At 49.9% G+C, this 10,870-nt stretch overlaps 1 protein-coding gene across 1 annotated transcript in view; it reads right to left on the bottom strand.

The window, feature by feature from the left end:
* Nucleotides 1–3,458: 3,458 nt before the first annotated feature.
* Nucleotides 3,459–10,870, bottom strand: part of MED10 (mediator complex subunit 10) — a 55,785-nt gene continuing 48,373 nt past the window's right edge. Inside the window, exons 2-4 of the mRNA XM_007451656.1 lie at nucleotides 9,645–9,728; nucleotides 5,709–5,811; nucleotides 3,459–3,557 (exon numbers count right to left, since the gene is read on the bottom strand). Coding sequence (XP_007451718.1) covers nucleotides 3,459–3,557; nucleotides 5,709–5,811; nucleotides 9,645–9,728 — 286 coding nt within the window. The remainder of the gene's footprint in view (nucleotides 3,558–5,708; nucleotides 5,812–9,644; nucleotides 9,729–10,870) is intronic.

Below are 10,870 nucleotides of genomic sequence, written 5' to 3'. Positions count from 1 at the left end.
AGAGCGTGACCCTGCCTACACCTTGATTTCAGACTTCCAGAAATCAGGTGTAAGCCCCGCTCCACCCTTGTTAGCTGGGTGGCCTGAGCAGGCCACCCAACCTCTCTGCGCCTCAGCTTTCTCATCTGTAAACTACCCCACAGACTTCCTGTGGCGACTGAGTCAACGTGTATAGCATGCTTAACCCATATCTGCTACATAAGTGACAACATTACACACTAATGGAACACTAAGCGTTAAAAATTATTATGTAGGAAGTTCACTGACTGGCCTAGATGTTTGTGGTACACTCTTTGAAAAAAAAAAAAAAAAAGCACGTTACTAACTCATGTGTACAGGAATAATTCCACATCTAGCTATTCATTTGCGTGTCTTGTGTGTTTGTAGAAAAACGTCTGGATGGATAAAAGGCACAATATTAAGAATAAGGACGGCAATATATGTGCCTCTCTTAGCTATATTTTTCAGAGTTTTCCATAATGAACACATGATCGTATACCCAAAAAGATGAAGGGCATCCTACTTCTGCATAAAGGCAGGGCTTAATATTTGCTTTTTCATTTTCTTAATCACAGGGGCAGCATAGGTAACGAGAATAGTGACTTTTAAAGCTCAGGTCCCAGGACCCACCTCTTGGTGCCATAGTGATGTAGCTGTGCGTTGAAAATCACTGGGCTTTCAGGTTGCTTGGTTGGTTGATCAGTGTTTTGGCGAAGTGCAGGCGGGGGTGACTTCAAAATCGAAGGAGGAGTTTGCAACTAACTAAGCGTCGTGGATGAGCAGGGGTGACGTAAAGAGAAGCAGCCCATCAAAATTGTTGCTATTGCACCAGGATGACAACAACAATCATTGCTTTCACTGAAATGAGGCCCTTGAGAGGAAGGGTCAAAGGGCCAAGGGAAGGGGCAGTGAGGTCAAGTGTGCCCAGCCTGAGTCTAGGATGCGGCCTTGGACCTTCCAGTGAAACCTAAAGGCCGTGGGCAGTTACGCTCAACACGCCACCTTCCCCGTGAGTCTGCAAGAAGGCCGCCTGCAGGCCTTTCACGTGAGTCACACGATGTCCGTTCTGAGCGGGGACTGCTCAGTCACCTAAAGAGGACTTGAAAGCGGTTGGCACTTGCAATGAATACTAATGCCAGGTCCGGTGCAAAACGGAGACCAACCCATGAACTTAGGGGAATGTACCATGACATCCCAGCATCTTTTGGGGGCTCCACTGCAGAGGCAATGTCAAATGCGCTGAAGAGTTGTTGACGCGTCCCAAGGCTTCCCCCCAACACACCCTAACTTGTACTGAAAAGACGGAGGGACATTCCAGAGTGACCGGCTCTGGCAACCCCTGCCCCTGCTGGGCCTGGCTCAGCAGGCCCCCAGGCTGGGGGGCTTTGTATCATCACTGGCTACTTGATCAGCACCTCCACTCATCGATGGCAGCCATTCTTCTCAAGGCTGAGAAATAGCTGGAAACTGCCTGATTCTCAGGCCCCGGATGTGCACAACAGCTGCCCTTTGCCAGCTACATCCTGCGAGTTTCAGAACCCAGAGGGGAATTACAGACACCTGTGGACCCACCAGGTACCCAGGCAGAGGGAATGGAAATACACCCACTGAGAAGGCTGGGGAGAAGGCCCACGTCTGGGTCACGCACGATGTTTTAAGACAGAGGACAAGGGATGGTCTGGAGTAATCGGGTCACTGCTGGAACTGCAAGGGATGTCTTCTACTGAGTCAACGGAATGGAGTGGGTCAGAACACACTCCGGACAGTCGGGCTGCATTAACATGCCGCTCCCTGCACATCAGCTGTGACTTCTGGCTCTGTCATACGGTAACAGTTCTTGCAGCTCCGGGGACTGGGGGGAGAACCAACTGAGTTGTCCCGTGGGCACAGGGGTTAGGAAGGGCTTTGAGCCCGGCCCCCTACCGCCCACATGCAGCTGCTAACAGGGCGGTCAGAAGCGGAAAAGCCAACGCAGGAGAGGAACCTCCAGGTCCAGGATCTACTGGCCGGGGCAGCCCTCATCTAGAGGAAACTGCGCCCAGGATGGGAATCCTTTTCTGGTGATGTTTTGGAGAGAGCGGAACTACTGACAACAAGGTAGCAACATCCTAAGGGGCCTGGCCCCCAACTCCTAGCAAATATAAGACTCCCTTGGGGAGCAAGGGCACACACGAGCCCCCGTCCCGGGGAAGGGGTCAGCGGAGAACGCTGCAAGCTGGGCTCTGACCCTCACTTCACTCGGCCACGCCCGCAGCCTCACCGGACACAGGCCAGTCAGCAGAGCCCACACCATGCCCACTGTCACACACCAATGAGACTCAAGTCCCTAACTGTGGATCTTGGCTCTAAGGGGTCCAGAATCACTGGGGCCAGGAAACCAACAACACGGGTTCCTGGGCCCCAGCCCAAAGCCTCTACCCAACAGGTCTGAATTGGACCCACCTTTCCGATGAACGAGTCCAGGTCATTCCAATGCCGTGGTCTGCGGTGACCCTCGAGAAACACCACACTGGGGCCTGCGGCTCAGTCAGCCCACAGGTGTGGCAACAGCACTGCCCAAGTTCACACAACCTCCCAAGGCCCGTCCGGCCCTGCAGACTCCGAAGGCGCAGCTGCCCCCGCCATCTGGCAGCCCCCTCAGGCGGACACACGGGGCCCCGGGACGGGCTTGGGGGCATGTTCCTGAACTGTGTCAATACGTCCACAATGTCCTCTGTGAAAGAGGCCACGGGGAAATCAGAATCCTGCATTTCACTTTGGCTCTTCCTGCCTAAATGCCTGCAGAACAAACTTCACCAATATCCCTCACACTTTAGGGAAGTGACAATTGTTTACGATATACAAGATACTATACTATGAAAACATTACAGAAATAATTACATGGAACAAGTCTTATAAGTACTTAAAGACTTTATTATGTTAGACGAACTGAAATCTATGGAAACACAGTTCCAGTGAACACATTCTTTATGCACTATACTTAAAAATATAAAATACAAAACGAATTTAAAGTACTTATATTCAACCAAGTTTTCCTTCTGTTTTTTTGTTTAGCTTTCTTTGACACCATAAAAGAAAAAAAAAAAAAAAGAACAGAACGAGTATATTAAAAGAAAACTATTAGGTAGAATTTTTTAAAACTTTTACTTTCCCTATCATATTTAATATTTCCAAGACTATTTGGCCATAGAGAATCATACACAACTCACTCAAAGTTGTGTGATCACCAGTCCCCTGAGAGCTAGAGGACCAAACAGAGCACGTCAGGGAGAGGAGGCAGCTGGCGGCACAGCCCTGCACGCCCTCCAGGCCCTGCCGTCCCCAGAGGCCACGAAGAGGACAAGGTGGCGGGAGGATGGGCCCAGGAAACAGCATCGCTGCGGCTCAGTCAAGGCTGCCTGAAGGTCACGGCCACTCGTGCAGGGCTGGGAGGACCTTCAGACAGACGGAGGAGGGAGTTAGGAAGGAGGATGGTCTTCCCCCCGGACGCTCCGGTACTTGGCCATGTCCTCAGGAAATACTTTAGAGAGTTCTTGAATCAACAGGCTTTTAAATTTCTAAGAAGAAAAATATACACGGTCAAGATGTTTTTGCTTGTGACCCATCACCCAACTTAAAGACAACACCCCACCAGAGCCTCAAACTCAAGAGAAACTGGGCTTTCCCTGCACTGTCTGCTCATCTCCCTGGATGCCACACCTGCCAAACCGCAGCAGGAAACTGCTTGCAACTATGCTGCAGGTACGTCAGGTACATGGAGAACTACCTGAAAGAGGAGTGCTCATTCAAAGACTACTCCTTCCCTCCTGCCTCAAATGACAAGGAGCCCTCTAGCGCGGAGCCAGCCACTCAGGTGGAAATGATTGGAGCATGTGTAACAGGAGTCTTCACGTAATAATTAAGCAATTATTAATTCAAACCACATCAAACCCACGGTGTGCAAACAGCTCTCGATCAAAGCTTTCAGAGCACCTAGAAACCTGTCTTCTCCAAATACCATGCTCCTTGAGCCTTCGTACCAGCACAACATTTGTTTTAATCCAATCTTAAAAGCAGCTAAATATCTGCCAGCATCTCAAAACCCTTTCTTATAAGCTGTACAGAAAAGCAGCACCGCGGATATAAACAAAGAGATGGTCCTTAGATAGGTCAGGAACACATCCTCAAAGGAGGCTACATGCCAACCCTACAGAAAGCACGTCAGACAGAACTCGTGCAAGTTTAATCACTCGACCCACCAGGCATAAACTGCACTGTGAGACGTTCACAATCTCATGAGAGGAAATGACACCAAGAGGCAACAGAAAGGGGTGCAAACTGAACAAACAGCACGGTCGCTACTGTCACCGCCGACAGGCCATCTCCAGGCGCAGAGGCAGGGAGGCGAACAGGAGTGCGGGCAGCCGGGAGCACATTGCCCAGCAGCCACGGCCCTGTTCTTAAGGGGAAGGGCGGGGCAGCCTGTTGTCCCCTGAGCTGGACGGACCGGCTTGCCCGCAGACTGGCCCAAAGGACCCCAGCTGGCTCTCCACCAAAGCGCTATCGTGCCCCAGAGGTGATGCTCAGTTCAAGAACAACTCAATCCCAAGCTGGCAAAGCAGAAATGAGGCCGGGGGCACCACACTAACCCTCACAGCAAAGCCACCTCCAGGGCAGGCCACCAGAGATCAGCACAGATCCCTGTGGTCCAGGCAGCATGAGACGGGCCTGTCACGGCAGTCCCATCACCACCTCTGTGCCAGCCCCTTGCCTCGCCAGCGCGCCCTCCACGTGGCCATCCCTGCGAACAGCAGACACCGAGCAGGCACCTGTGCCCCTGCGCAGCAGGGGACACAGGACAGAGACAGAAGGGCCGATCCTTATCAGCCAAGGCTGGGCCACACGGCCTCTCGGAGGAGGTGACACGCTGACCACGGAGGACAGGCAGTGGGCAGAGGATGTGCAGGAGTCCCAGCAGAGGAGACGGCAGGGGAATGGACAGGCAGGAGACAAGGAGACGGGCTGGTGAATTCCAGAAACACAAACGAGGCCAGCGCTGCGGCGGGGTGGGGAGGCAGGAGGGCTCGCTGTCGGAGGCCAACAGGAAGGGGTGGCACCGCCCACCTAAAGGAAAACCACACACACACACACACACACACACACACCCCGCCCCCGGCCACACAAGAGTCAACGTAGGTAAGAAAACACTCCATATACCATGTTCAAGATGCAGTTTTCTCGATCCCATCAAAACCAAGAAACACAAAGAGCAGGGTCTCTGTGGAGAATAGGGTATACAGTGCAAAGGGGTCTGGAGTCGGAAGCTGGAGACGACCACCAGAGAAAGAGAAGTCAAGGAGGATTTGGCAATCCTCTAAACCAAAGACCCACAGTTACAGAACAAGGCCGAACAGAAGGACTCAGAAAGCACCAAAGGGCAACCTGGAGATACTAAAATCTTAAAAACGGAAACAAGCACAGTTAGCCAACAACTAACACCACAAAAATTAACCCAGACTTCCGTAAAAGGGAGGCTAGCCACGTCGCTACATTTATTATGCTACTACATGGCTTGCTACTATTTAATTTTATTACCTATTACACATTTCAGAAATCTCAACTGTGTAATGTTGTCAAGTAGCGGATGTTTTACAAAGTCTATGAGCCAAATTTGCTCTGTGAGCATTCCTTGATGTTCTGACATTATCTTCTGTTGACAAGAACCTTACCTTCATTGTGTCAATCTTGCCTTTAACTTGTTCATTTTTAGCCAGAGCCCTCTCCAGGCACTCTTTGGTATAGAGTTGGGGATTTCGACCTTGATCTATGTATCTGGAAACATGAAACATGTCAATTAACATTCATGGCTGATACCTCCTCTCAGTTTTCTTATGGGGAAAAAACAAAGGTAGCGATCTGTAACCTCACATGGCCCTGTTTAGAAGCTGTGTCCAGGAACCAGGTGAATTAGGATTCCTTCGGTTATACAAGTATAGATGACTTGCACTCATATTCTAATAATATGAATGACTCATGAAATCAAGTAACGATCACTTATAAACCAAGCAAGTTTCACAGTCACACCAGTTCACACTTTTAGCACTTGCGTTTTTTGAAAGGTTTCATGGTCAACCACACCTTTTTATCCTCACAACAACCTGTAAGGTCAGGCAGCTCTTGACAAGAGAGAACTAAGCGTGGGCCAGAGCTTCAGGCCTGAGCAATACAGGGAGCCCACCGAGATGGACCCCGGCAGGCCCACCCCGTCCTCTGTAGAGGAGCCTCGGGGCTGCAGGATCGGTGAGGGGAGAGCAGCGACCACGAGAGCGCTGGCTTTGCCTGTCCTGAGATTAGTTTACCAACTGGAGAGAGGTAGGAATGATACACTACTTTCCTAAAAATACCTAAGTAACTTAAATTTAACAGAGACAGATTCTCTCCAATTATTTCTTAGCAGCATAAAACTGTTCCGTGAAATTTTCAACACGTGTCCCTAAAATGTCTTCATCATCCCAAAGATTTCATTAAGTGTACTGCCTAGATGAATATCCACATTTTACCTGCGGAAGGCCACCTGCCTACTTCTGCACCTTGAAGACCTTCGCATCATCCAGCTAAACTGAATTACTCGTTACAAAGAAACAAAAACCACCACCACTACACTAAGTCTGATTTATGCATTTTTATGCTTCAGTTAAAAAAAATTATCACTTCAGATTAAAGACACTGTTAGGTTGCTGTTAATGGCATAAAAACTGGCTTTTGATAGAGAAATACTAATAAATCAAAAGTTCTAGAAATCCCATTTTATTGTGATGTATTTGAAATGATGGAATGAAAAAAGCAACATTCTGGTTAAATCCTAAGCAAAATCCATCCATTTCTGGGGGGGAAAAACCCCCAACAGGCCCAAATGTCCTAAATAAACAACCCCTTTTGACAGTGATGTCGTTTGGATCGGGCTCTTCTTTGAAGACTCGAGGGTTGACTCCCACTTCTGCCAACTCACCAACCCCAAGCATCGGGCAGAAGGGCTGAGGTTTACGTTGGCGTCTCTGTTCCAGACGCAGTCGGCGTGCCTGAGGACAGGCCTGGAGACCCTTCTACATCGGCACAGACTGACCGACAGCTCAGATCTGCTGCTTGCTGGGCGCTGAGAGGCCACCCCATCCCAAGTCCCACATGGGTCTCCGCTGTCCCTGCACCCACCGGCTCCGGCTGTGCTGGCCAAGGCCTCACTGCCCCCGCCTCTTCAGCGGTCTTCCCCATCTGTCTTCCTCTCATTTACTCCACTTCAGAAGCCAGGAGTAGTTCCTTGGCATCTGTCAATATACTCAACCCACACACTCGTGACCAGAATGACTCTAATGAGGACACTTAAGGAAGGGAAATCAGCCTCCACCTTGCCACACTTCACGAGCAGGAGTCTAGAGCTGCAACACACGCACAAGACAGACCTTCGCTCCCACCTGGGAACACGTGACACCTCGGCCAGCAGGTGAGGACAGAGCTGAGGCTGGGAAAACTGCAGCCTATGTGTCCTGACTTGGTGGCCAGCTGCTGAGCTGTGCTGTAACTGGGACTTTCATCTCTGACCTTTGGGGATGTAAAAAGGTAACTTTTCCTTTTACTGTTCAAGGAACTCTAGTGATTTACATTTGCAGTTTTACTGCAAAAAGCCCCAGAATACTCTTGCTGTTCCAAGCCAGCTCTGGGAGGGAGGCTGCTTGGCCCAGAGAACTGGGCCTGGTCAACACAAGTCCAGGATTTGAAACTAAAAATAGAGCTGTCATATGATCCAGCAATTCCACTCCTGGGCATATACACAGACAAAACTATAATTCAAAAAGATACACGGGGCTTCCCTGGTGGCGCAGTGGTTGAGAGTCCACCTGCCGATGCAGGGGACACGGGTTCGTGTCCCGGTCCGGGAAGATCCCACACGCCGTGGAGCAGCTGGGCCCGTAAGCCATGGCCGCTGAGCCTGTGCGTCCGGAGCCTGTGCTCCGCAACGGGAGAGGCCACAACAGTGAGAGGCCCGCGTACCGCTAAAAAAAAAAAAAAAGATACACGCACCCCTATGTTCACAGAAACACTATTTACAATAGCCAAGACATGGAAACAACCTAAGTGTCCATCCACAGATGAATGGATAAAGAAGATGTGGTGTGTATATATATACACAATGGAATATTACTCAGCCATAAAAGAATGAAATAATGCCATTTACAGCAACATGGATGGACCTACAGATTGTCATACTAAGTGAAGTCAGAAAGACGAATATCACAAGCTATCACTTATATGTGGAATCTAAAACACGACACAAATGAACATATCTATGAAATAGAAACAGACTCACAGACACAGAGAACAGATTTTTGGTTGCCAAGGGGAAGGGGGGTGGGAGAGGGATGGAGTGAGAGTTTGGGGTTAGCAGATGCTAATACAGGATGGATCAACAAGGTCCTACTGTGTAGCACAGGGAACTATATTCAATATCCTGTGATAAACCATAATGGAAAAGAATATATATATGTATAGATGAATCACTTTGCCGTACAGCAGAAATTAACACAACACTGTAAATCAACTATACATCAATAAAATTTTTAAAAAAAAGTCCAGAATTTTAGTCTCAGCTCTGACACTGACTAGCTAAACAGCCACTACAGTAACTTACTGGTTCTTTCACCTGTGAAATCAGTGTGATAAAACCTGGATGGATAAAACCTAATAAAAGAGTTTATTTCCTAGAGGCGTCTCTAGGCCAGGACTGTGCCCAGGTGCAGGTAACTCTCGCAGAAGACGGTAAAAAGACTTACCAACATACTTGGCCTAAGAACTTTTTTTTTCAACAGAGCAGATATTATCATCTCCTAGAACCAGCACTGCCAGGGCAGTCTCAGGGATACCAGACCAAATTCATACTTCTCGGGTTGTTTTAATTTTTTTTAATTTATAATATAGCTGCATAAGACTTTTTCCTTCTCAAGAAAAAAAAAAGGAATTCATGTGGTTGTCCTTTTATATAAGCAAGATTTTAAGAGCCTAGCATGTTCTTCACATATTCAAAAAGCCTTTATTCACATGTAACTCTTTTTAAACAATACGATACTGAGTTGTTTTAATTAATTTATTTTTGGCTGCATTGGGTCTTCGTTGCTGCGCGCGGGCTTTCTCTAGTTGCGGCAAGCAGGGTCTACTCTTTGTTGCATTGCGGTGGCTTCTCTTGTTACGGAGCATGGGCTCCAGGCACATGGGCTCAGTAGTTGTGGCATGTGGGCTCTAGAGCACAGGCTCAATAGTTGTGGCGCACGGGCTCTAGAGCGCAGGCTCAGTAGTTGTGGCGCACGGGCTTAGGTTGCTCCGTGGCATGTGGTATCTTCCCAGACAAGGGCTCGAACCCGTGTCCCCTGCCTTGGCAGGCGGATTCTCAGCCACTGCACCACCAGGTAAGTCCCTGAGATTTTTTTTTTTTTAATGGTTTAATCCCATTAGAACACAAGCTCCATGACAGCAGGGATTTTTGTCTGTTTTCTTCCCTAACATATACGAAGCACCCAGACCATGCCTGCCACATAGCAGACACTTATATACTGGTAGTTGAGGAAATGATTACAGCAAAACTAAACAATAATTAGAATACCAAGAACGCTACTTACTCAAAAACTTCTAAAGGGACAGTAATATCATGAAGTTGCTGTCTGCACTTATCGATATCCTGTAAGCCAGTAACAATAAAATTCCTGAGGGAAAAAGCAAAAATGGGACGTTAGGTTAATTGGGACGACGGCACTGAGCACCACCCACACCTGGCCGACCAGGGATCCACACGCGTATTCCTTGCACAAGCATAGGTTACATGTGGCTCTCAGCTCTTTGGTTAGCTACAGAATTCCTAGGAAAGCATTGGCGTTATATCATATGCTCACCTATCTCCTGATCGTCTTTTTAAACAAGGAATTGCCAATACTAGGGGGCAAGAACCAATAGGAATAAGGGCAGGAGCCTTTGAGAATCTGATGAAAAATACGAGCCTTCTCTCAAAAACATTCACCCTGAGGTGGTGAGGATTTTGTGTGCGGTGTCAGACAACGCCAGGGGTGGGCGACTCCAGTTCAAGCATCCATCCTCAAAGCCTGAGGGAAAGCAAGCCGCGGCTGCCTAGTCTAAATTCAGCTCCCCGCGGGAGCCTTCCTAGATCAGCCAGCTAGTCCCGCAGCACCGGGTACGCAAGGCGGGCTTGCAAACAGGTTGATGCTTGTGCCCTCCGTACAGCTGTGAGCCCCTCTCCGGAGCATCCGATTTGTATCTGCCTTTTGTTCACCCTAGGGCAGGGCACCGCGGCCAACACAAGGCTGCTGCCCCAAAACTCACTTCATAAACGTTCTGTGGCCCGTCGCAACCCACCACCGCCCACCATCATCCAATTCCTCCCTTCGGGCCTAGGCATCAAGCGGTTTCTGAGCCCTCACCTTCCCGGGGCCCATTTCACCGCACTGCCGCGTGAAGCCCGCCTCCCCTCGGGGGGCAGGGGCGGAACCCCCGGCCGAAAGGGAGAGAGTCCTACGTGCGTGGGGCAAGACTCAGATTCAGAAGCACGCCTCCCCCTGATAGCCCCAGAGACAGAGACTGATAACGTGTCCAGACGCCAAGACAAGGTCCCAGCGCGGCAAAGCGGGAAGGAGGCGGGCCTGCAACAGGCGGCAGCGGCCAGCCCGCCTGCGCACAGCCTGGGCCGGGAGGGCTCGGCCCCGAGCAGGGCGGGGAGAGGCGGCGGCTCTCAGCCGGCTCCAGGCTCCCCATCCCGGCTTCCAGGCAGACAGACGCCACCCCGCTGGCGCCGGGGACACGCCGGCGGACGCGGCCGCCCCCCACACCGTCTGGG

The sequence above is a fragment of the Lipotes vexillifer genome, unplaced genomic scaffold (assembly GCF_000442215.2).
Source record: "Lipotes vexillifer unplaced genomic scaffold, Lipotes_vexillifer_v1.1 scaffold1463, whole genome shotgun sequence".
NCBI classification, from domain to species: domain Eukaryota; kingdom Metazoa; phylum Chordata; class Mammalia; order Artiodactyla; family Lipotidae; genus Lipotes; species Lipotes vexillifer.
Note: the sequence above shows the minus strand (reverse complement) of the source record. Positions and strands in the feature narration are given on the sequence as shown.